The sequence below is a fragment of the Xenopus laevis genome, chromosome 1L (genome assembly GCF_017654675.1).
Source record: "Xenopus laevis strain J_2021 chromosome 1L, Xenopus_laevis_v10.1, whole genome shotgun sequence".
In the NCBI taxonomy this organism is placed as follows: domain Eukaryota; kingdom Metazoa; phylum Chordata; class Amphibia; order Anura; family Pipidae; genus Xenopus; species Xenopus laevis.
In genome coordinates this window covers 151,543,596-151,569,919 of record NC_054371.1, presented here as the reverse complement: position 1 = coordinate 151,569,919, position 26,324 = coordinate 151,543,596, and the positions used below count along the sequence as shown (strand labels likewise).

General features: G+C 41.2%; 2 protein-coding genes across 4 annotated transcripts in view; one reads left to right on the top strand and one right to left on the bottom strand.

Moving 5' to 3' along the window:
* acin1.L (apoptotic chromatin condensation inducer 1 L homeolog) overlaps positions 1-25,966 on the top strand; it is a 52,726-nt gene extending 26,760 nt beyond the window's left edge. Inside the window, exons 9-19 of the mRNA XM_018259573.2 lie at positions 13,212-13,332; positions 17,013-17,058; positions 17,757-17,908; positions 20,084-20,233; positions 20,858-21,038; positions 21,151-21,299; positions 21,717-21,824; positions 22,037-22,144; positions 22,422-22,710; positions 23,914-24,014; positions 25,127-25,966. Of these exons, the coding sequence (XP_018115062.1) occupies positions 13,212-13,332; positions 17,013-17,058; positions 17,757-17,908; positions 20,084-20,233; positions 20,858-21,038; positions 21,151-21,299; positions 21,717-21,824; positions 22,037-22,144; positions 22,422-22,710; positions 23,914-24,014; positions 25,127-25,405 (1,684 nt within the window). The 3' untranslated portion in view covers positions 25,406-25,966. The remainder of the gene's footprint in view (positions 1-13,211; positions 13,333-17,012; positions 17,059-17,756; positions 17,909-20,083; positions 20,234-20,857; positions 21,039-21,150; positions 21,300-21,716; positions 21,825-22,036; positions 22,145-22,421; positions 22,711-23,913; positions 24,015-25,126) is intronic.
* LOC121394321 lies at positions 3,097-12,309 on the bottom strand. Of its 3 annotated transcripts, none has more exons than XR_005961653.1 (2): positions 3,451-12,309; positions 3,097-3,205 (listed from the first exon to the last, which is right to left on the bottom strand). XR_005961653.1 is itself a non-coding variant. In XM_041565063.1 (2 exons), the coding sequence occupies exon 2, from the start codon at positions 9,589-9,591 to the stop codon at positions 3,754-3,756; it is 5,838 nt and encodes a 1,945-aa protein (XP_041420997.1). In that variant the 5' UTR covers positions 9,592-9,998; positions 10,244-12,309; the 3' UTR covers positions 3,097-3,753. The 3 variants fall into 3 exon arrangements, 2 of the variants coding, with proteins under 2 accessions (XP_041420997.1, XP_041420998.1); XM_041565063.1 differs by having other exon boundaries at positions 3,097-9,998; positions 10,244-12,309; XM_041565064.1 differs by having other exon boundaries at positions 3,097-9,998; positions 11,228-12,309.
* Positions 25,967-26,324: the final 358 nt, after the last annotated feature.

Genomic DNA, 26,324 nt, shown 5'->3' with positions numbered 1-26,324 from the left:
AAATTTTTTCAGACAATGATTTCCCTTTATAGGAGGTAAATGCGGGTGAGAATTGGTTCTCCATATATTAACAGTTACCCAGTATTTTGCAGTACTTGATTGGGTGCATTAAACGAGAATTCAACCTGTGGGGAAAAAAACCCATAACCCCCACCCCAGGTAGACCCCCCCGGGGGAAATGCCCCATACTCCAAACCTACCCCTCGCCGAAGATTCTTCAAGCGTAGTTCCACGCATATATCTTCCACGTCCTCTGTAAGCTGATTGAGAGATCGGTATTTCTGCACATTTGGAGCAGTTTGCCGGTTTGCGACAACTGCACATTCATGGAATTACACTGAAATTGTGATCTCTCAGTCAGCTTACAGAGGACGTGGAAGATGGATGCGTGCAACTTCGCTGGAAGTATCTGCGGCGAGGGATAAGTATGGAGTATTTCCCCGTGGGGGTAGTTAGCCTGGTGGAAGCAGGGTACGGGTTTTTTTTCCCCACTAGTTGAATTCACCTTTAAAGGGGTTCTTCACTTTCCAAACACTTTTTTCAATTCAGTTGTTTTTAGTTTGTTCCTCAGAAATAGACTTTTTTCAATTACTTTCCATTATTTATTTTTATACTGTTTTCCACAATCTAAGTTTAAAGTTGAATGTTCCTGTCTCTCATGTTTCAGTCTGGCAGCTCAGTAGTTCAGGTGCAGACTCTGGAGTATTAGCACAACATGTTTCGGGCCCATAAAAGCCCCACACTTGAGAAAGGGCTTTTATGGGCCCGAAACATGTTGTATCTCACAGACTGAAATAAACAAGCATAAGCAGTTAAATCTGCAATTTGAGTGCTCTCCTTTTACTTTTTACTAAGATGGATTTTTAAAAGAGTATTTATCAAAAATCCCATATTTACCATTAAAATGTAGCATATTATGATGTGCTCTTTTGTAAATGTAATTGCATCCCTGAACAGTGATCTTGGTTCTGTGCCAAACCCCATTCATGGTAGCATTTCTCTTTATTGGCCAGAACCAATGATGTGAGAAGCACTGGTGACTTGCTTATAATAATAATAATAATAAATTCCCCTTTACTGAGACAGGTATATCTTGAAATACATAGTGATCAATGCCTTTATTGGACACGGGGTGTAACTAAATTTAGTGGACCCCATACAGCTGGTTTCTAATAGCTTCTAACCCCAGGTGGATGTGAAATGCAACAATGCTGTACTGTTATCCAGAATGCTCAGGACTTGGGGTTTTCCGGATAAGGGGTATTTGCATAATTTACAACTTCATACCTTATGTCTGCTAAAAATCATTTTAACAATAGATAAACCCCAGTTGAACTGTTTACCCTCCAATAAAGATGAATTATATCTTAGCTGGAATCAAGTACAAGTTACTGTTTTGTTATATTCCATTTTTCCCCATTTTGTTACAAATTTGAAAAACATAGTTTCACAATCCATCTGCGGTTGGCTAATCGAAGCTATTTGCCAAACTGGTATTTACTGCACTTGGGCTTAGACTATTCAGTTGTACATAAGTCGTGCCACTCAGGGACTGTAGTATGCATGCCAAATCAGCCCCTACGTGGCAATGGCCTCCTCATCTGTCTGCTCCCAGAACTGTTTTGTTGGCTCTGGTGCAAACATGCTCTGCTCGTGTTGGTGCAAAATTGCAAAGTCTTGCGTTTTTTTTACATAAAAACCAGGTGCACTGCTAAACAGAACCTCAATGTAGGTTGACAATCCACATATGGGCTACTAAATGGCCAATCACAGACCTTGTTTGGCACCCCAGGATCATTTTTCATGCTAGTGTTGCTCCTCAACTCCTTTTACTTCTTAATGTTGCTCACGGGTTCTAAAGGTTGGGGATCCCTGGTTTACAGGGTCGGCGACCCCCCCCCTCCCCGAGCTGCTTTAGAAGGTAAGAAATGACACTTTAGAGTTCAATATTAGAAAAATGGTAGACCTTTAGCTGGTGATCAGTAGATTTCAAGACACTGTCAACAAACGGCTTGTCTAAATCACTCTCCTGTTTCGTGCTTTTCATTCAGATATTTATTATGTTAAGGTTACATAAGCAATAGTTGTTTGTTAAATATACCAATATACATTCTCATAAATCAATGTTTAAGGAATAGTTTCCATGGAACAGAATGCTAACAATGCTTTTATGGATGTAGATCATAATGGGTCTACTAAAAGTAGACCTCGCATTCGTAATGTATGGGCACTTCTGGATTAGAGCCTCTATAAAGTGCTCTGTTTAAGTTGAAGCTATAAAGGAGAGCAAATTCAGGGGCAAGATACAGTAATGAGCACAATTACAGAGGCAGAAATGTACATGCACCCACTGTTTGAACAAATATCAGCCATTAGTAGTGGAAGATTTGTCCTCTGATTTAAAGGAAAACTATACCCCCCAAACAAAACTATACCCCCCAAACAATGTAGGTCTCTATTAAAAGATACTGCATAAAACAGCTCATATGTAAAACCCTGCTTCATGTAAATGAACCATTATCATAATAATATACTTTTTTAGTAGTATGTGCCATTGGGTAATCATAAATAGAAAATTGCCATTTTAAAAAATAAGGGCCGCCCCCTGAGATCGTAAGATTCACTGTGTACACATACAAACCACATGTAAGGTCACATGAGCCAATTAACAGACAGAGTTCTGCCTTTTGCTTCCTCACTTCTTCCTGTTAGTTAGTGTTGTAGTATTTCTGGTCAGGTGATCTCTGAGGCAGCACAGAGAGTCACGAAATGGTGGTTCAAGGCAAGAGATGTAAAAGGGCAATATTTATGTAAATATATATTCCAGTTTGGTAAGATTCTTTAATATGTCCTTCAATTTGATATAAACTATCTGTTGCTTAAGTATTCATTTTGGGGGTATAGTTTTCCTTTAATGCGGAGCATTGTGTTGTCAGATGGATTTCACTTCCACAGCACAGTGACCAACTGCCCAAGCAAAGCAGTGACTTGGAGAGGCCAGCACTCTGCATGTTCTGCCTTCATACACGTTCTCACAGTGTGCAATCCAACATTCAGCTTAACCATCCCTGTCTTCCAAATAAGCAGACCGTCTTGTAATCTAACTTGTTTATTGATAACAGGTTGTTTGACTGTAAGTGGTCAGTTGCAATTAGTAAACAGGAGCATCGATGTATGTGTGTCGATGCATGTTCATGTGGTAAAACTATAAAGATACAAATGGTTTGTATAAGTATATAGCAAAAACATATGAATAACATATACAGCAGCATTCATTCTAAATCAGCATGTCTGAACATATTACATAGCACAAGCACATGTTGAAGATGGCTGACAACCTATAAGGCCGCATGACTGGCTATCTACTAGAGTAACAACTACTAAGTGCAGATTAGAACTATAAAAACATCACTAAAGAACAGACTATCCTGAGACTTGTATAATTCTTACCAGATATGCTGGCTGTGGGGTAGTGGAGATTTAAGAAGCAGGAATGCTAGGAGAGCTATGCAAATGTGCTGTAAACAGTATGGTGGCTCCCTTCTCCTTCCCAGAATGCACTAGCCACCCACAATGCACTGTAGTTGCATAATTAAGAACTTTATTTATACAAATGTAAGAAACATAGGTTGCAGTGGATTTCTACTGCCGCTAGATGGCGCTGTTACGTAACTAGCTATACAGATTCTAGCTTGTTGAAGTAGTAATGATTCTTCAACCCTTGATGTGGGGCAGAACACTCCCCGTCTGGCGTCAACGGACGTCACTATTTGTCTTCTCAGGTGAAAACAACAACACGAGCTCTGTTGTTGGTCTGAGGAATAGTTTGCACTCGCCAAGCTTACAAATTTTGACCTCGGCCTTACGTACATTCCCATCCTTGCTTGGAAACGTGTTGGTGATGAGGCCCAGTGGCCACTCGTTCCGATGTGATTGGTGGTCTTTCATGAGCACGACATCCCCAGGTCTGATGTTCGGCTTGTTAGTTTGCCACTTCCTTCTCGACTGCAAGGTAGAGACATACTCTTTTCTCCATTTGTCCCAGAAGACATTAGAAAGACTTTGCACCTGCCTCCATTGACGTCTATACAGGTCTTTTTCGGTAAATTCTCCAGATGGAGCACTCAGGGTGCTGGTCTTCTGTGTGAGTAACATGGCAGGGGTAAGGATCGTCAAATCTTCAGGGTCACTGGAAAGGGTAGTCAACGGTCTTGCGTTCATGATGGCTGAGACTTCTGCCAAGAATGTGACCAGACTTTCGTGTGTGAGTCTCGTACTCCCTACCTGCGAGAAGATGGAATCCAAGATTTTCCTTGCTATCCCTATCATCCTTTCCCAGACGCCGCCCATGTGGGAGGAATGCGGTGGATTAAAGGTCCATGTGCATCCTTGCTCATTTAGGTATCTGTCCACCTTGGCCGTATCCAAATTGGAAGGAATTTGGAGTTCTTTTACTGCTCCAACGAAATTTGTGCCTCTATCTGAACGAATACATTTCACAGGTCCTCTAATGGCGATAAACCGTCGGAATGCATTTATGAAGCTGGAAGCATCCATAGATTCGATCACTTCTATATGGACTGCCCTACTGGACATGCAAGTAAACATGACTGCCCAACGCTTTGCACCGGTGTGAACACCTCTTGTGTGCCTGGTAGCCACTGACCAAGGGCCGAATACGTCTAAGCCAACGTTAGTGAAGGGAGGATCTGTGCTGAGTCTTTCAGCTGGGAGACTGGCCATTTTTGGGTTCTGAGACCCACCACGAAGTTTGCGACAGGTAATGCAGTTGAAAATGACCTGGCTTACACGTCTCTTCGCTCCAACAATCCATAGTCCAGCGGCTCGTAGATTCCCTTCGGTAAACATTCGGCCTTGGTGTTTTGTTTGAAGATGGTGATGTCGTATGAGTAGGGTCGCGACATGGTGATGTCCCGGAATTACTATAGGGTGTTTTTCTCTGAAGTCTACTTTGGCTTCCTGAAGGCGGCCTCCTATTCTCATCAACCCACCTTGGTCAATGACGGGATCAAGTCTTCTCAAAGCGCTGTCTTTAGAGACTGTTTGGCCTTTCCTGAGGTATTCTATCTCCTTAGTGTAACATTCATGTTGAATTGTGTGGATTATTATGTCCTTGGACCTCTCCAGATTGGAAGCTGTAAAGGCGCTCTTGCAGTGATGCCAACCTTTACAAGGTTTCTGACTCACAGGTAATGTAGATGTGTAGGACTTAGCTATATGAATCAAGATGGCTATCGCACGGACCAGAGACATCCAGGTGGAGAACCTGCTGAAACGATGGGATTCGAGTTGACGATCTGAAGTCACTGTGTTAAGAACAGACACTTCAGGTCGGATCTCCTCATCTGCGTCTGGGTCTATCAATTCAAATGTGTCACATCCGATGTTGCAAGCCGTTGAACGGTACAGGAACGCAGGACCTGTGAACCATGTTGTGGCTTTCAGGTGGCAGGCTGCGACGGATCTGGTTGCGTAGTCTGCGGGATTATGTTGTGTAGGCACATAGTGCCACTGTTGAGGACTAGTGGATCTCCTGATCCTCAGCACTCGATTGGAGACATAGACATAAAAGCGTCTAATTTCGTTGCAGATATATCCTAGGACTACCTTGCTGTCCGTGTGGAATTCGACTTCTTCGATTTCTAGGCCCATTCCTGAAGTTATAAGTTCAGCCAACTCTACCGCAAGCACAGCAGCGCAGAGCTCCAGTCTGGGTATCGTGTGTTCACGGAGAGGTGTCAGTTTGGCCCGACTCATGACGAACCCTACATGGCATTGTTCTTTGGCATCAATGGTCTTCAGGTATGCTACAGCAGCAATTGCCTTGATTGAAGCATCGCAGAAGATATGTAGCTTTTGCATCTTGACTTCTGTAGATGGTATGGAAGCATAGGGTCGTGTCACATGAAGGCTGGTCAAAGCTTCAAGAGACTTTTTCCAACTTGTCCACAGGTCCTTTTTCTCTGTGGGAAGCGGATCATCCCAATCGGACATCTCTGTGGTGAGGTCTCTTAACATAATTTTGCCTTGGATGGTGACAGGTGTTACAAATCCCAGAGGATCGTACAAGCTGTTTATTGTAGATAGAACTCCTCTGCGTGTGAAGGGCTTTTCTTCTTTGTTGATCTGGAAGGTAAAGGTGTCTGCCTTCAAATCCCAGAGCAAACCGAGACTCCGTTGCATGGGAAGGGAATCGGTGTCAAGATCCAAGTCCTTAAGGTCGCTTGCATGGTCTTGGTTTGAGAAGGCTTCCATTAACTCACGGCTGTTGGAGGCAATTTTGTGTAACCTCAGATTAGACAAAGCTAGCATCTCTTGAGTCCTTTTTAAGAGACTGATTGCCGACTCATTCGTGGGTGTGGATTTCAAGCAGTCGTCCACATAGAAATCTTTCTCTACAAAGGATCTGGCATCTGACCCATACTTCGCTTCACCCTCTTGAGCTGAAAGTCTGAGACCATAGATAGCGACTGCAGGTGAAGGGCTGTTTCCGAAGATGTGCACCCTCATTCGGTACTCTACGATGTCTTCGTTAGGGTCATTGTTGCGGTACCAGAAGAACCTCAAGTAATTTCTGTGTTCCTCCTTGACAAGGAAGCAGTGGAACATCTGTTGTATGTCGGCCATGAATGCTATGGAATCTTTACGGAAACGCAGAAGTACCTCTAGAAGTCGGTTGTTGAGGTCTGGACCAGACAGTAAGACATCGTTTAGTGATAAGCCTTTGCACCTGGCACTTGAGTCGAACACTACTCGTATCTGGCCTGGCTTTTTAGGATGATATACGCCGAATGTGGGTAAGTACCAACGCTCCTCTGAGTCTCGGAGCGCGGGTGCCATTTCTGCGTGGTTGTTCTGGAATATTCTTTCCATGAAGGTAAAGAAATGTTCTTTCATCTCTGGTGTCTTCTGAAGTTTGTGCTTGAGGGAGATAAATCTGTTATAGACAAGTTCTTTGTTGTCAGGTAAGCGTTGTCTCTTGAGTCTAAATGGTAAAGGCGCGACCCAGCTTTTTGACTTGTCCTTTGTCATTCCTTGATTCATGATCTCCAAGAACAGTCTGTCTTCTATGGACATTGCGACCTTGTTGTCTTCTCTTGACCTATGGAAAACTGTACACCCTAAGTGATCTCGTTCACCATCACAGGCGTGGTCTTCGCTGGAAGGATCCATGAAGGGACAAGGGACAGGATCTCTATGAGGCAATTCTTTTATCAGGAAACTGTTCTGACATGGTTGGAATAAGGAAGGACGTCTACTTTCAAGTGTGTTGGTGAGCATGCTGTTGACAGAGATCGGCTTGTGTGCTCCTCCTAGACAGACGTCTCCTATGATGACCCACCCTAGGTCAAGTCTCTGGGCGTATGGAGCGTTTTGGGAACCGTTAATCTGTCCTCTAGCCTTGTGAACACGTAGTATGTCTCTTCCTAGGAGTAAGGCTATTGGTGCTTCTGGATCCAGTTCTGGTATCTGGTGAGCTATACGCTTCAGGTGGGGGTGGTATGCTGCTACTTCTGGTGTAGGTATCTCAGAACGGTTGTCAGGAATTTGGTTGCACTCCAGTATGGTTGGCAGTGACAAGCAGGTCTGCCCGTCTATGGACTCTACCTTGTATCCCGTTGCCTTCCTCCCCGCCGTCTCCACTGTACCTGCACATGTCCTTAAGGAGTAGGGAGAACCAGGTCCTATGATGTTGAAGGTGTCAAAAAAGGTGGATTTTGCTAAAGACCGGTTGCTTTGATCGTCTAAGATTGCGTATGCCTTGATCGCCTTATCTCTGTGACTGGCCGGGTAAACTCTGACAAGGCAGATTTTCGAGCAGGACTTTCCTCCTACCACTCCTTTACAGATTTCGGTACACTGAGAAGTGACTACTGTATTGGTTTTGTTAGTGTCTATCTGCTTCTTTTCATGATCCTCTGTTTGGTGCACTGCCTGAGAGGGTGGTCCAGGGTGTAAAGCCGTATTGTGTTCTGTGCTACCACATTCTGAGCATGACACACTGACCTCACAGTTCCTGGCAAAGTGCGATGTTGTAGTGCAGCACCTGAAGCAGATGTTGTTGTCTTTGAGGAACTCTTTCCGGTCTTCTAAAGTCTTTTCTCTGAAGGCTCTGCATTTTAGTAAAGAATGTGGTTTCTTGTGCAGGGGGCATTCTTTGTTAAGATCTCTGTGTCCGTTCCCTTCTTGAGAAGACTTAGACGGCTTGTATGGAGAACCTGTGGAGGCAATGTTAGTTTTATGGACTGCCACTGGTGTTTTATGAGGTCTGACACCAGGGGTAGTGGGGCATGACATTGTGAGATCAAAACTGGGATCATTTCTGATTCTTGCCTGTTCACTGACAAAGTTTACAAACACCTCGAAGGGGGGAAATGGTACATTATGAACCCGTTTATAAGTAGAACCATGTGTGACCCACTTCTCTTGTAGGTTATGAGGGAGTTTTTGAACAATAGGATTGACCCCTCTGGCGGTGTCTAGGAAAGCTAGCCCTGGTAGATCTCCTTCTTCTTGAGCAACCTGTACCTCTCTTAACAAGTCACTGAGCTCTCTGAGCTTCTGGTAACCCCTACCCACTATTCTGGGAAAGTTATCAATCCTTTTGAACAAAGCATTTTCAATGGCTTCTATGGACCCGTAACACTCATCAAGTCTTTCCCACACCATCTTTAGGCCTCTGTCAGGATAGTTTATGTTAATGTCTCTGATTCTTTTGGCGTGTTCAACTGACTCGCTTCCAAGCCACTTTACCAGGAGGTCTAACTCTTCCTGATGGGAAAGGTCTAAGTCTCTTATGGCGTTTTGGAAGGAGGCTCGCCATGACCTGTAGTTCTCAGCCTGATCGGTGAACTTTGTAAGTCCCTTGGTAACCAGCTCCCGTTTAGCATAGAACTTAGCAAAGTCCATGATGGCCCAGTTAGCATTAGTACAATCCGGTGTGCTGTTATGCTGCACGTGTGGTGTATTACCATACCTCTTAAGAGCTTCTGGCTTAGAGCAGTCAGTATAATGCCGTTCTGATGCAAAAGGTGTCCCTTTAATTCGGGGCAAAGGTGGTAGTCTCTGCTCCATAGGGCGGTAGTTGTCAGCATCGTTTGGTCGCATATCGTCCTGCCTAAGGTACTGTGGTTCAAGGTAGGATCTTTGGCACTCTTTATAAGCTGGCTGATGTCCTGGCTCATAGTTGCCCTCTGTCTTGGGGTGTTGGTGGACGTATTCTGAGACACGCTGGGCTGGATCTTGTTCATCTAGGTCTGGCCCAAGTACTCGGCTGTGTTTCTCAGATCCGGAAAACTCCAGGGCTTCCAGGTATTCTGCTTTGGCTATTGCGGCTGCCGCTTCCTTCTCTGCGGCTAGTCTTTCTAGCGACGCTTGCAGATCTACTCGTTCCTTTTCTAATGATGCCCTCTCTTTCTTTAGTTGCATCTCTTGTGCAGCGAAGGAAGACTTTACTTTTGCAGCTTCAGCTTCTGCACGTGCGAGAGCAGCCATTTCTTTTATGGAGGATTTGCTAGAGCAGCTTGCTCGTGATCTGGTTTTGTATGATGATGCTCGGCTAACAGACATTGTGCCTGTTCTGCCGGCCGCTTAATGTCTCTTTGTGGACTCAGTCTATATAGGACCGGGCTTCAGCGTGGTCTGGATCGTGTTGAGCTGCACTCTCACTTCTTGTCACTGACCGTGTGGCAGACGCTGCAATCGTATACGCAGAACCGCGTGTGTGATGGCAGCTCCGTTTGGTCACATCCACTATCGTTGCTGACCAGCATCTGTTTTACTGTTCTGCCTTCATACACGTTCTCACAGTGTGCAATCCAACATTCAGCTTAACCATCCCTGTCTTCCAAATAAGCAGACCGTCTTGTAATCTAACTTGTTTATTGATAACAGGTTGTTTGACTGTAAGTGGTCAGTTGCAATTAGTAAACAGGAGCATCGATGTATGTGTGTCGATGCATGTTCATGTGGTAAAACTATAAAGATACAAATGGTTTGTATAAGTATATAGCAAAAACATATGAATAACATATACAGCAGCATTCATTCTAAATCAGCATGTCTGAACATATTACATAGCACAAGCACATGTTGAAGATGGCTGACAACCTATAAGGCCGCATGACTGGCTATCTACTAGAGTAACAACTACTAAGTGCAGATTAGAACTATAAAAACATCACTAAAGAACAGACTATCCTGAGACTTGTATAATTCTTACCAGATATGCTGGCTGTGGGGTAGTGGAGATTTAAGAAGCAGGAATGCTAGGAGAGCTATGCAAATGTGCTGTAAACAGTATGGTGGCTCCCTTCTCCTTCCCAGAATGCACTAGCCACCCACAATGCACTGTAGTTGCATAATTAAGAACTTTATTTATACAAATGTAAGAAACATAGGTTGCAGTGGATTTCTACTGCCGCTAGATGGCGCTGTTACGTAACTAGCTATACAGATTCTAGCTTGTTGAAGTAGTAATGATTCTTCAACCCTTGATGTGGGGCAGAACACTGCATATTATGTACAGTAGATCCCACAAACTGCATAAAGGATCAGCAAGTCTCCTTTACCATGTCAATTTAGTTCCCCACTGACTCTTGTCACCAAAAGTGTGTGATACTGGCAGACAGATACAACCCTGCCAAGGCACCCACATAGTGTGCAGAGAGGTGTATTGTATTGGACAAAATGCAACGTGTGACAGGGTCGCTGTGCAAAAATGCCTCAGAGCAGTAACCCTTAGCAACCAGTTAGGTATCTACGTTCAGTGTTGTGAAATGCTGCTTGCGTACTAAGTTTGCCCAGCTGTTTGCAGACCTGGACTCCCCTGCAGGGATTGTACTGCTCCATTCAACACCCTCCATTGTTCTATTGGAACACTTAGCTACTGGGCCTTTGTAATCCCTGCATAGACGTTGCCCCACCACTATATTACGGTACATGCAACCGCTTCTATTACATACAGTATTGAAAGAGAAATGTAAGCATTTCTTTCTTATAATCTCTGTACATTTCTGTGTGCGCCTATAGCATGCTGGGAGTTGTAGTCCAGCTTGATCCAGAGGCCCGGAAGCAATAGTCAGCTTTCGTAATAAGCGAAAACGAATGAATGCAGAAATGACAAATACAAGCTTTCTCAGCTGTAGCCGAACTACAAGGGGGTTGTGCGTGGGCTGACGTGCCAGCGTGTATAGCAGTGCTTTACCTTTGCTCAGCAATCCGGTCGGAAACCGCTTCCACGCTCTGTAACCAGAGCAGCTCACAGTCGCGTCCCACCCTCTGCCCGCCTCTGAGAACCTTCCTCTCTGCACTGGGGGCTGCTGGGTAATAATCAAGATGGCTGCCGAGCATGTTTGAGTGTAGCTCCCCTGCCGGAGAACGAGCTAAATTTGGTAGTACCGTGAAGACCAGGCCAGAGACCCGCGGCTGCCTTCGCTCTTCTCTCTTTCATTTACTTCCCCCTTTTCCCGCTGCTTCTTTTCCCTTTCTCCCTCTCACCTACTCCATTCGACCTCCAAAGGTTCCTCCCTCCTCCCATCCCTCCCCCCTTTTCCTTTCAGCCGGCTGCCAGGGAAATGTTATCAGAAAACAAAGACTGGTAAGAGGATTCCGTGTGGGTGCTAGAGGTGCTTACAGTGTTCGTGGGGTGGCTGGGCGGCAGGGTTGCATTGGTGCCGGGAAGCCATGTGACGAGCAGGACGTGCTGGAGCTGCCGCAGTGGGTGAGCGCCTAGGGCTTGCGTGCTGTGTGGGCTATAGCCTCCTGGGCTTCGTGGCCTCCTGCTCGACGTCATGCTCGTCCATTTAACTGGCAACTGGGCCACCCTTTCCTGTCTCAAATTCAACAAACCTCTCATTCTTACCTGCCAGGGGAATGTTGAAGGATGTAGTTCAACAGCAGCTGGAGGGTCTCCGTATTAGGTGTCCTGTATGGGGTTTTTTTCCACTGTAAAGTTCACTAGAATGAATGGTTTAAGGCATCAGAGCTGTGAGCTTGTGCTGTAGGTGGGGACACCTCTTTATTGTACTTGAAGCATTTGAGGTTCAATCTATAAGCAAAGAAGAAAGAAACTTGTAGTTATTATTACAACATCAAAAGGTATATCTATTTCCCAGATGGATTACACTATATAGGGCAATTTGATTGCAGTTTGGCTGATTTCATCCTTCTGTAAATTTAGACTAAGTCAGGTTTGCCTTTTAGACAAATATCTGCAATCTTGGTAGAACAACAATTCTGTCCTGATGGAAAATTTTTGTTGTTTGGCAGAAAGGAAGCAAATAAGGGGGCAATTTAAGGACAGATTTGGGTTACTTAGATTTAGATGCCATAAGAGAATGTGTTTGGGCTGAATAGGTTGTGTCTGTTTTTCTCACACTAATAAACATTTTGTTTTATTAAAGGGATAGTATTATACTACTTCCTCCTAGCAAGATTGTCCAGATAGCTGGTACTTATTGTATCCAACTGATTCTGTCGTGTGTCTGTCTCTGGATGTAGGTCCCATTCTACAGATCCTTAACAAATGGATACAATTTGCACTACAAATTTTCGAATTCAAAAAGCTACCTTTGTCTGCACGTTTCTTCTCTTTTTTTTCTCTGTGCAAATTGCTAGATCAAATGGTGTCCTGTGAGTAATGTTACATGCATATGTGGCAGTGAGCTGGAATGGATAGGTGGTGTGCATATTTAATAAATAATGTAGGATAGTCATAGCTCAGAAGTCTTCATTAGTGTACCGTAATGGTAAATATATGGCATGATGGGGTGCACAATGAGTTATGATTGTGGTCCTATTGTTTAGTCTGTTGTCTGTCACAAAGACCATTTGTAACCTGACTGCATTATAATGTTTGTCAAAACTCCATATTTACTGCTGCAGCTTTCAGGATTTTTGTACTCTAAAAGGAGTTGTTTATATGCTTTTTTGTATTTGTAATGGGGATTCTTAATCACAAGATGCCCTAGCAGAACTAAGGGGAACTTAGGGCCTTCTCTCCCAATAAAAACTGTTGCGCCACTGACTTGTATTATGTCTGTTACACATTTACTGCCTTCCTTCATGTACAATAAAGATTTTTAACATGCGACATATGGAATGAATATGGTTTTCAATATTGTATGCAGTGGTTCATATAGACTGGTCATTTGCTCTTTCTAAATTGCTGTTTTTTATTATTTTTGCAGCACACCAGAGAGCGAGGACGTGGTGATGGAGGCTTCAGAGTGTCAACCAGAGGGTGAGACCCGAGAGGCTGCACCCCCACAGTCCTCAGAGGATTGCTGTGAAGGAGATGACAAAAAAGAGGTAAGCAAATATTGCTCTACACCCTCCTTTTCATGGGTCTGAGACTGGTATTCAGTTAGCTACAGAGTATTGCAACATTATTTGTATGGGACCCAATACCCTCTTACAAAATAAGCAATCCGTTATTGATGGATTTGACCCTGCTTTTCCACACCTGCTTTTTCCATATCTTAATATTCAATGCTACATAGGTTATATGAAATTCTATAGATTAAACATAAGCAACAATTGCCTACATTTTAATCTATCGCAGTTTATATAACCTATGTAACATAGTAGTAACCATGTTACTATAATAATTTGGTGTGTGGAGTCACATACACAAGTGCATTAAGATGGAAGGTGCTGATGGGTGTAATGACTTCACTATGGGCGTTTGGTAAACGAACATTTTACATGACCTTACCTTAATTAGAGTCAAATATTTTAGCTTTTAGCATGTCTTAGATTGTAGGGTTTTTTTTTTGTTTTGTTTTTTTAATTTGCCTTTTATTTTTTGCGTTGTTTGAGTAATTTGCTTTTCATCTTATGCTGCTTCCAGTCTTTGAATTTAGATCTATCTGACTTCTAAGGCTTAATTATCATAGTAACCTGGCAGCAATTTGAAGTCAGAATGCAAAATTAAGAGGAGATGGGTTTATTAGAAAGGTTACACTCCATGGGCTATTTTTTTCTACTCCCAAAAAAGGTAAATGTTGAGGTTAAAAAAAAAGTAGAACAGGAAGGCTAAAAAAAAAATTAGTGTCAATTAAAAATTTTCTTAGGACTGATACAGCTACAAAAAACGAAAAGCCGATACAAAGGTGAAACACTAGGAATTGTGGGTTGGAACCACAACAATTTGCAGTTTGGGGTATTCATTGGGAGGGTGAGAGGGTGTTATAAGGTGCTCCCTGCTCTCTCCCACCTCCCTTGTCAACCAGCGAAGCCTGTATATGTGTGTGTGTGCCGTTCCTTCCTCTGTAAAGACCTGTGTCCCATCGCCCCAGCGCCTTCACCAAATCCCTGCTGGACTACCGGGCACAGCACCACCCATTCAGAGCCCAGCTTTACCCAAGCAGCCCGGAGGGTGTTGGACAGACGCTGCTGTGTGCCATAAGAAAGGAGGAATGGGTGGGCATCATATCCCGCTCAGCTTGATTCTGATGTCAAGAAATATAATTGTTTTAACACATGGTCCCAAAGCAAAGACTGGGTGCAATTATGTACTCTAAGAAAGCCATACACTTGGAAATATGTGTGAGCTGCTCTTCATGAATGAGCAATGTTCTGCATCCACTATAAAAATGATATATGTTTAAAACACTTGACTGTTTACCGCTGGGGTTTTCCTATTTTACAAAAAAAGTGTCTTGGCAACGAATGTCTCCAGAATATTCTTTTGTTTAGTTCAGTCATATGACACACAAACATGAATTCCACAGCTTGGATTTGCTCAGCTCACAAGCACAATGAAAAAAGTTGTGAAAACAAGAAAGTATAGCTATACTGAAAATAGGATCTTCCGAGACTCTATGGAGCAGAGTTGTTGGACATTATACAGACTCTTGATCTTGTCTTGCTAAACTGCAACATCTAACATGCTCCTACCAAAGACTCTCATCTTCTTACATATAAGCTGTAAATTCAACAGACCACATGGCATTACGATCTGATTGGAACGCTTCAACTATGTGTTATTTTGGCCTTTAAAGATGGTGGTATGAAGATTTGGACCATTTTGCCAGCAGTGCTTATCTTCTGCAGACCAAAGTTTTGTGTTAAGGGTCATAGGTATGCATCCCCTCAGTAACACTTTGAACCTGTGGGAGTTGCACCTTGGAAAGGGTCTCTCTACAAGATCTAAATGAATTTGAACTTTTGCTTAAAATTGACTTATGGCCTCTTTATGGCAAGGATCTCAATGGGACAATTTCCCCCCTCACCCACCCTCCTCACCGCTCGCCATTTCCTCCCATCACACCCTCCAAAAATTTACGACAAAACCAATTCCAAAATATTCAGAGGGGCATCGGCTGGCCATTCCCGAGCCACGTGGGAGAGAAACACGGGGTACCAGGACACTTCTTCACTCCTGATTAATCGTTGGTTTACATATTTTCTTTTATCTCTTTTTCCCTCTGTCTCCTTAGCCCCCCCCTTTTTTATGCTGATGGATTATTAAAGGGCAAAGATACTCACCACTGTCCATAAATCTTAAGTCTATTTCACTGGAAGTAGACCTGTTCAATTAGCCAATGTTAAATTATGTTTGGCATAACAGAAAATTGTCCAAGCAGCTGTCGTTAGAAGAGCCATTTGTAATATGATAGCGTTTAGTGAAAACAGTGGGTTAAAGCCTTAGCCCTGTATGCTATAGAACAAAGCTAAACTGAAGCTGATTAAATTCTTGTAATTGGAAGCGCTACCTCTCAGACTTAATTCTATCATATAACCCATTCTTTTTCATTTGTAACAGGAATATTTTTTTTTCCTTCCAATTGTATGGTCTATTTTCATAGGAGCAGACAACAGTTTATGAGCAGTGGCATGACAAATCCCTTTAAAATGTCCTTCTCTCTCTCTTCTTGTAAGAAAAAGCAGCTAACAGTATTTGGTGAATCCCTTGGTGCTGGTTTAGATCATGTTAATCACAAGTGATTTTATTCAATTATGTGTAAATCAGGTTGAATAAGGCAAAAGGCATACGATTACATAGCAGATAACAGGCTGTGTAGAATAGTTTTAGTTCTTACAAATAAAGAAATGGGGTCACACCATTATTGGCTTTCTACAGGATTACATAATTAGAACCTCTCATGTAGAATAGGATTTTTTTTAACTAGTAGCCCTCATTTTTTTAACTAGCAGCCCTTCCCACAGTCTGCTCCTGTACCCGTGGACAAGGGCGAAGCAGCGCAGCTGTATTTGTGGCTGCCATCTTTGCTATAGCTGATCAAGAGAATGCAATTGGAACCCAGAAAGCACTTTCTCAACCTGCCTATGCATTATTTTTAAATCCAGCAGATATTTGGCTGATTTTTAGCCAGATACACTGTCTGCATGGGCCAATAAGAGGATGACTTGTTCTGGAGGTATTGATTTGGTAGTTTTTATATGCCCATGTATGGCCAGCTTTAGAGGCAAAACTGTCAAGGTGTCCTTTCAATTCAATGAATCATAGTTATGTAAAAAAAATATATATATTTTTGTAAGTTTGTGTACATTTTTGGATAAGCTCAACTGAATGAGCTTATGTAAAAAAAAAAAAAAAGGGGGCTTTTGTTTCCCCCTGAATTCTGTCATGGTGTTACTAGCCTTTAAAACCTCAGTTTTAAATAAACTTTCTGCTACATGCAGATTTTGAGAATGACCTGTTACACTGCAAATATGCTAAAACTTTACTCTCTAAAATCCTGGAATATTTCAGAAATTAAGTTTTCTATTTAGAGAAATATGTCTGTAATATCATTGATTTATACCAGCACTTTTGAGATTTCTTTTTGATGCTTTAACTTACATGAAGTTTGACTGACGCAATCATACTGAATTTCAGCTACAGGATTTTTATTTTATTAATTTCTTTGTTTTTTTTTTTTTAAAAAAATATTGTAAAATGACTAACAATTGTCTTTTCTTCCCGGGGTGCAATTTTTACATCCACCCCACTTTTTCTTTTGCCACTTTCTACCTTTCCTTAGAGTACTACTCCACCAAGAACATTCAAACGGAAGATCTCGGTTATATGTAAGTAAAAAGCTAGTAATTCACTCAGTTCATTCACTTATATCGCAAGATTAGGACATTAAAATATAGTTCACCAAATAAGGCCTCTGAAAATGAGTAATGTGCTGAGGAATTCTCCCTGTGAACTCTCAGTTGATAGAAATGCCCTTTATCTGTTAGTAGGCTCATCTGATGGAAATAATTCTTGGAATGAAGCCCATTTCATTTACATGGAATTCTCTAGAGACTTAACCTTACCCACAGTGTTTTAAAACCCCATGGGTGAGTTTCAGTATCTAAGGTATTCCATGTTAATGGAAATTTTAGAAGCAATTCTGGCCTTCCAACTTCCTTCTTCTCAACTAAAATCCTTTTATAGTGGGCTAATTGACAAAACATGGCAGATTGCACTTGTACTGTTACCTATATCAACAGTTACCTAAATCAACAGTTGCTTCTGATCCAGAAAATGTCAGCAGAGACCTGATTGGTTGCAACAAGTATATTTGCTTGTACAGTTTAACACCTATTTTAGTAAATAAGCCCCAAGTTAGTAAAGGAAATCCACTCAGGTATGCACACAATTATCATCAGTGTTCCATTGCCCTGAATGTATTTTCATTTTTTTTAATTGGCCTAGATGGAACATTGCAATTTGTTTTATAAGTAAGGAAAATATTTTTGCCCTGCAACATTATAACATTTTTCTTTCCCATAAGCTGCTGGTAAATGCTCTATTCAGCCTTCATCATCCACTACAACGAACAGCGACAATGAGGCTGCTCATCCAGCAAGACGGAGGCGCTGGGGGGCCAGTACAGCAACAACCCAGAAAAAACCCTCAATAAGCATCTCCACTGAATCACTTAAGGTACAATATTGAATGTGGTGCTGTTATTGCTAATTTAAAGGGGTTGTTCACCTTCCAAACACTTTTTTAAATTCAGTTGTTTTTAGATTGTTCCCCAGAAATAAAGACTTTATTTTAATTACTTTCCATTATTTGTTTGTTACTGGTTTTTCCAAAATCTTAAGTTTAAAGTTGAATGTTCGTGTGTCTGGTGGAGTCCGGCAGCTCAGTAATTCAGGGGCAGACTCTTCTAGACTGTTACAATTTTGCAACATTTAGTTGATACAATAGTTGCTAATACTCCAGAGATGCTGCTGAGAAATGTATCTAGTTTAACAGCTGCCTGCAATGAAACCCAGAGATTTTGCTGAGCACTGACAAAGATAAGACATGTATCAACTAAATGTATCCATTTAGAATAGTTTACAGGGTTGGCAAACGTCCCCCCCCCCCAGCTGCTTCTGAAGGTGAAAAATGACCACATCAATATTAGAAAAACAGTCGCAAATAAAAAATAGAAAGTCAGTGGAAAAAGTTATTTCTGGTGAACTATCTGTAAACAACTAGTTGTTTGAAGGTGAACAACCGCTTTAGCTGTTGTTGATTAAATTTATTTATTATTTTTATTTCATGCATTCACTTTTAAATGTAAATTGATATCTGAATACAGTAGAACCCTCATTTTACATTTTTCAGGGGACCAGAAAAAAATGGTGTAAAATCTGGGAAAAAGTAACATCAGGGTAATGCATTATCCATTGCTGGGACCACAAAAAATTCTAAAATGAGGGAATATAAAATTGAGGTTTCACTGTATAACTTACTGTACATGCAAACAGAACTTTTATGTTTAATGGAATTAAGAAAAAAAAAAGTGAGGTGTCTATAAACAGTTTTCCACACTACAGCTTTTGAGTCGGTTACGTTTTGGCTGCAATCGCTACCTAACATGGGAGTAGCCTCACTGAAATTAGATGCACCGGCAGTTAGTACAATTTTGTACAGTCGGATGATTTTGGTTGTAATTGCTGCACCAACTGTTTACAATGCCATCTCCCATAGACTCCGTTTTAATCAAACTATTTAAAATTCTAAAATGTATTTCCTTTTACCTCTGTACCTTGTACTTGATTCTAACTAAGATTAATTAATCCTTATTGGGGACAAAATAATCCTATTGTGTATTTAATGTTTAGCAGACTTATATTGAGTATGGAGATTTACGGAAATGCCCCTTATCTGAAAATCTCCAGCCCTGAGCTTTCTGGATACCAGTCTCATACCTCTACTAATTTGTTATACACTATGTCACATTGATTGATACTGCATTAGTTCTTTAGTTTAGTGTATTTTTTGTTTGCTGCTGTGTTTTACTGCATAATACGTACTTAAATTAGCCATAGTGCTCACAAATTTCTTACATCTTTGTGTTTTAGGTAGAGTTATTATGCAGGTAGGGTGGACGGTTTTCCTTGTAACCGTAACATCCAAGTGGAGGTTATTTGCCTTTAAGAAAATATAACCTGTTTTAGGGTTTCATCATTCTCATAGAACAACACAGTGGCCAGTATACACTTGTGCAGATCAGGTACCAAACAGTATGGTGTATTTGAGTTTATTTTATTAAGGTAAATTACTAGGCAGTGCCTGTTATTGGGGGCCTGACCAAAACTGAAGCAATCATTTATTGCATAGAACAGTCCTAAAGAAGCCACTCAAACTTGGTATAGGCATCTCCTGGAATGATTTTGCACTGTAGTGAACAGAAGTTAGCTCTTGGTCAGTTTCAAAGACTAACCTAGAAGCCTCTGTCTTCTCAGAGAGCACTTTACCCAGGACATTTAGGATTCTTTGCCATATCTGTTTCCTGGCATCACAGATCAATAGCAGTCAAGACAGAACTGCATGGGAAATGATCACTTGAAACCCCAGCAAACATGTAATGTGATCTGCGGTGCTTTATTTGAATATATTTGATTTGTGCCAGATACCAGCTACCAAAACTGTGTATTATAACAGTAATGTGTATATGCATCCAAAGAAAAAATATATGTATATATGCTATTGTTATTGGAAGAATTATAATCTATGTGTCTGTTTACAAAATGTCTGAATCTTTTGCCATTAAGCAGTTAAAGTATCTGCCAAATGTAGAATGTGCATGCAACAATCAAAAACTGAGTTTTCTTCTCCCAGAACCTAATCCCAGAGATTAAGGAGATAAAGCAAGAGGCAGTGGTGGACCTTCATGCTGAAGACACTCACATTTCTGAAGACGAGGCAGAGAGAAATGGAGATGACAATTCCCATGACAAAGGCCTCAAAATTTGCAGAACGGTTACACAGGTGAGCTTGATGTGTTATCTCCAGTAAGGAATTGCTGTTGTTAAAGGGGAACTCTGGCTTCCAAACCAAAATTTGATAAAAGAGGCCCACAAACAGTTACCTGTTTCTTCAAAAGGTATGAATAAATGTAATTTCTATGCTGAAATCCAGCTGGTGAACAGTTTTTCTCTTTCGGTATCATTTGAAAATCTGGCAGGGAAGGAGGGACTAAACACTGATGTTCAAATTGTAACAACCTCTCCACGGCTTACAGACAGCATGCAGGAACTACATAACCCACAATGCATTGCACTGTGATTTTCTGTTCCTTATTGAAATCAATTGTGCAGGGAATTGTGGGACTTGGAGGATGCAGTCTAAGGACAGCTGGTTGTTGATACAAAGTAACAGTAGTCAGCCAGCTTGGCAAAGTAGTCAGAAAGATCATCAGAAGAACGGGGAGAGGCTTAGGGAATTGTCAGAAACCAATTCAAAAATATGCAGACTTTTCATGATTTTTAATGATGTACTGTATATTGCAAAGTTGTTTGAAATTGTTTACTTTTCAAAAAGCTTAAATTATGTTTTTGTGGAGTTCCCCTTTAAGACACAATGGGCATGAGTCATAGTTTACATTTTTGGTAGGTGGTACCAGCAGAGATTAAAGAGAATGGACAAGAGGAAGGAGAAGTGAGAGAAGATGAGGCAGAAAATGCTGCTGAACCTGAAGTGGGTCCTGTTCCAGTGGAGACTGAGGTAGCTCTTCCTAGTGAACCAGAAGTCAAGAAGCCCCCTGAAGAAAGTCCTGCAAGAGCAGAGGTTAGAGGTGAGTGGATCAGAACATTGTCAACCTTGATTTAATTTTCTGCAGATGCTTTACTTTTCCATCAACTTTGATACAGCCTCTAACAATTCAATTTAATTCATTCTTCCTACAGTAACTTTGGGAGATACACTCTTAAGGCGTTCAATCAGTCAGCAAAAGAGTGGTGTTTCTGTTACTATAGATGACCCTGTCCGAACAGCATCTCAGCTTCCTTCTCCCCCACGCAACAAAATTAGCTGTATCGTGCATATCTGTAATCTGGTAAGTTCTAAGAAGGAAAGTCACAAGTCAGCCAAGATTCCACTTTCCCTTGTTTTTTTTTCAATCCCTTTATGTTCTGATACATTTCAATGAGAGCATTGGCCGCTGCATTTTGGCCTATTTTTTTTAATAAAAAAAACTGTTCATCCCCTGTGAATGTTACTTTTCCTGTATTGAAGTCTTTTTTTTTTTTTTTGCAAATTACGCCCTGATCTATGACGTTGAGTTGTAGGCAGCACTAATGGTTTTTAGCTAATTTCTAAGTACATAGTCTTTTTGGCATGATCGGCCACATTTTATAACTGTTGCTGATTGGTACCACCCTAAAATACTTAAGCAGAACCATTATTTGCTGGATGTGTATCAAGTAAGGAACAACACCTTTTTTTTTAACAGTCTAATGGTTTTCTATTCTAGGTCAGACCTTTCACTTTGGGACAACTGAAGGAGTTGCTTTCTCGTTCAGGAACTATAGTAGAGGAAAACTTCTGGATAGACAAAATCAAATCGCACTGCTATGTCACGGTAAGAAGTACCATAGAGCTATACAGGACGCTGTTTATACTCTTAAAGTCACACTGTACCTGTAAACGCACGTCTAAAAGAATCACATTAAATAAGATCTAGGTGAATAATCCTATATTTAAGTCTCTCCTTCAGTCTTATTTCATGCCCTGTACTCGGACACATATATCTTTCTTTGAAGTTATCTCCGTGTTTTATTCATTTTTTGACAGTATTCCACAACAGAAGAAGCTGTTGCAACTAGGAACTCTCTTCATGGTGTAAAATGGCCGCAGTCCAATCCAAAATTTCTCTCCGTTGACTTTGCTGAGCAAGATGAGGTAAACTTGCAATTTTATTGTTGGCAAATATATTTATAAGTGCCCAAGAAAAAATATGGGGATCCTGGATCCTTCTACAGTTAAATTCTATGCAGAGATTAGTTATTAGTGTGTGTGATTTATCAAACGAGTTGTGATTTTCTTCTTTCACATATAGGAGTCATATTGAGAGAATACATTTTTGCTTCAGTCATGTAAATTGAGTCTGGAAAATGTTGTTACAGTCCGCATAAAAGGGGTTATTTGTTAAGACACCAGAGTCTTTTTTCTATTTTAGCTGGATTTCCATCGGGGTCTTTTGGTCGAGCGCCCGCCAGAGCCAAAACCAGAGGAACAACCTCATCCCCACCCCCACATCCCTGCTTTGCGAGGTGAGCACAGAGAGCACGAACGAGGAGCTAGAGAGCAGTGGGCAGAGAGAGAGCGAGAGATGGAAAGAAGAGAACGCACACGTTCAGAGAGAGAGTGGGATAGAGATAAGATCCGGGAAGGACCCAGATCACGCTCTCGAGACCGTAGGAGGAAAGAACACGCAAAGTCCAAGGAGAAGAAGAACGAAAAGAAAGGTGAATCTTTTTAGAAAGTATTAAATATGAGTACATTCCCCAACCCAGTCTGAACACATTGCTGTTAGTTCAATTTCAACCTTCGTGTGTAAGGAAATCGCGTCATATACACTCAACACAACAGGTTTTCCCTTTATCTCCATAGGCCAAGTCAAAGTAATTATTTCCAATTATAGAGGAAGAATATACTAATATCCCTTTAGCAGCCACTGAATTTTTATAGAATTTTCTCAAGCAGACCTATTAGTGCAAGCTTCTGGTATTATACCTTAAACTGTTGTTCTTCTAGTCTTTGTAATGATAACCACACAAACATTTAGGCTCTTGTCTGTTTTCTAAACATGCACTGAATTAGGATTGTATTCACTAAGGTCTCATGACGCTATCTTAGGTCAGCTCAAAACCCATGCCTAACCTTTTTGAAATAACGTGTGTGTAGATATTGCTGTTGCACTGTTATTTGTATTACCAGAATAGTTGTAATAGTTCAGTAGTATATGAAACATTATATTAGTGTGGCCAGCGCAGAAGTAGCAGCTACTGCCATGTGTGAATTGCATGGCTTGTCTTCTGCTTCGTCTTCTACATTCAGCTTTAAACAGATACAAGTATGTAATCTCTTATCCAAAAACACGTTATCTAGAACTATCTGAAATACTCAAACAATTCTTTTCTTCATTTTTGACAGATTTTTTCCCTGTATTTTTTTTTTTTTTTTTTTTTTTAATTAAAATTTTATGTTTTACTTGGTTTTAACTGGGGTAGTATAAAGCCATATTGATGGCAAAAACATCCTATAGGTTTTTATGTTTACAGTATGTATTGTACCTTTTAAATGAGGTACAGCCTTACCAGAAAACTTGTATTTTTTAATACAATTTATTCCATCTAATTGTGCCAAATTCTTTTAGTAGTGTAGGCTAAGTGACTATTACATTTACATGCTTGTATGGCCCTTTCATTTCCTGGTGGTTCTCAAATATTCAAAGTAGTTTTGTGTATGTCGCAGGCAGTTGATAACGCAGCATGCCATAGTAGCTTGTAGCATCTTTTGCATGAGTACTTTGGCATTTTCTTGTTGCTAGTGAAACTGTCAGCACCACCGTCTTGTGGTTTATTTTTATCCAGATCTAAAACTTATTAGGTCCTCTTCAAAGCTCAAAGTCCATAATCTAATGCACCACTGTGCTTGATTTTTTACAGAGAAAGTACAAGAAGAACCCCCAGCAAAACTCTTGGATGATTTATTTCACAAAACCAAAGCTGCCCCTTGTATATATTGGCTCCCACTCACTGAAGACCAGGTAATTGCATTAGCCTAGACTGCAGATTATTGTGTTAATTTAAGACCGTAAAGGATGTTAAAATGTGTTCCTTTTGAAATATCTGCTGCCTTTTCAAGCCCTCATCAACCACAGCTCTCTCTCCAGTGTCTCTGTATCATGCTTTTTTTGTGCTTGCAAGCAATGTAACATTCAGAAGACTGTACAAACGACTTATTTTAATTTTGGTTTAGGAGAGTTACTAGTTTACATGTTCACAATGGAAAAACCAATATGACAACTCATTAAACAACTTGCAGAAAACACCAATGTGCCTTCTACCTTACACACAAGGGAACCCTGGAATCAGTGTCGGACTGGCCTACTGGCATACCAGGAAAACTCCCGGTGGGCCATGGTGTCAGTGGGCCCTCCTGCTTCTAATCATTTGGCATATTTCATGGTTATTGCCTATTTCTATGAGAATAAAGAGGCTAAATAGATGGAATAATGTAATAGTATGGAAAGAAAAGCGAATAGGAGAATAGAGGTTGACTAGGGAAAGGAAGAAAATAATACTTAGAGTGGCCCCTGGTCTAAAGGTGTTTGGGTGGGCCCCTGGTCTAAGGGTTTTTGGTGGCCCCTGGTGTCCCAGTCCGACACTGCCTGGAATTAACAGCAGCATAAGGTTACCAGATCTTGTGAAAAATCAGGGACACCTGTAGAAAACCAGGCTTACAGGGCTGAATTGTTTGCATTTCATTAAAATGTAATCCGTTTGCAGTCAGTGCAGTGGCCTTGAATTTTCAGTTCATATTGTAACTTTACCTTCTCTTATGTAGTAACTTGAACCCAACAGGTGCCCATATATAACTTGCAGCATGTCTAGTTTAAATACAATTATAGGCTTCCACACTGCAAACAAATGTTGCTTTTCATCTTGCGTACAATTACCAAAACATATCTCTATTCGTATCAGTGGTTAGCACTATGAGTCATTCTATTGGAGTGATTATTGCCCAAAACATGCAAACCAGCGATTTTTCAGTTGATAATGACGACTGCCATTTTCAGTGTTTTTATCTTGAGCTCATCATGCTTGAACAATTTAGCTTAAGGGAAACCTTGAGTTCTAACTGGATATTTTCTTGCAGATTCTGAAAAAAGTTGCAGATAGGGCAGAGCGTGCCAAGGAGCGAGAGAAGCGGAGGAAAGAGCAAGAGGAGCAAGAAGAGGAGGAGAGAAAAGAGAGAGCAAAGGAGAGGGAAAAAGAGGCTGAAAGAAATAGAGAGAGAGCACGAGAGGCTGATAGAGAAAAAAGAAGAGAGCACAGTAGAGAGCGCCCACGTGAAAGAGAGCGGCGGGAAACTAAGAGGCACAGCCGTAGTCGCAGTAGAAGTACACCAGTGAGAGACAGAGGAGGCCGGCGCTGAACACAACCTGCTGATGACCTCCTCTACTGACATCCAGCCTCTTAAAACTCCTGTCCAGCATCAAAGGGGTTAATAGTGCACCGGTTCACACAGATGTACAGTAACCATGTGGTTAGAGAAGTGGTGCTTCTTAAGGCCCCTACCAAAGGGAAAGGTGTATTTAAAATGCAGGATATAGCTTCTGTGGTTCCAAAATACATTTTGAAGCTTTGCCCTTGCAAGCCAATTTGTTTGGTCCCCTTTGGTATGTAAATTTCCTTTTTATTTTATCCACCCCCCGCTCCCCATTTTAATTGTATACTTCCGGGTGTAGATTTAACATACCGGGTGTTTCTGGACAGTTTGTGCAATGAGGTTTTTCTCCCTTTCCAATGTTCCCACCTTAATCTTCTAACTGCCTTATGCCCAAGGACATATCCATGGTAGAAAGAAGGTTACTTTACATCCTCTGCTCAAGTGGCTTTCACATGTGGCATCTTCCCCACTTAAACCTATTTTTGTTTATTTTTTTTATTATAAATGAAGTGGATTATCAGAAAATAAAAATCTGAGTTAGTTTTATCACCCTGGCTCAGTTTGGATGTTATTTCAGTTGTGGTATGGTACTTGGCATTAGCAGCTTCTAAACACATTACAACAGTACAGACAAGATTGCATCACTCTGCCAGATTTCTTTGGTTTTCAAATGAGAGTTGTTACATTCCAGTAGTCACAGCAACTTTGCCACAGCTTGGTTTCTCACAATTCCACTGAATGATGTGTTGAGATCCTTGCACACATTTGGAAGCCAGTGTAAGTACAATAGGTGCGGCTTGATGTCAGATGAAAATGCAGCCACATCGATGCATCTGTTCTTTTCAGTGAGGAGCCGAGATTAAATCAAAGTGCAGAGTACAGCTGCATTGGGCATATTTATGAG

Excerpts from the sequence above, each read along its gene's own strand:
- LOC121394321 (XM_041565063.1), bottom strand. The coding sequence starts at position 9,591 with ATGTCTGTTAGCCGAGCATCATCATACAAAACCAGATCACGAGCAAGC.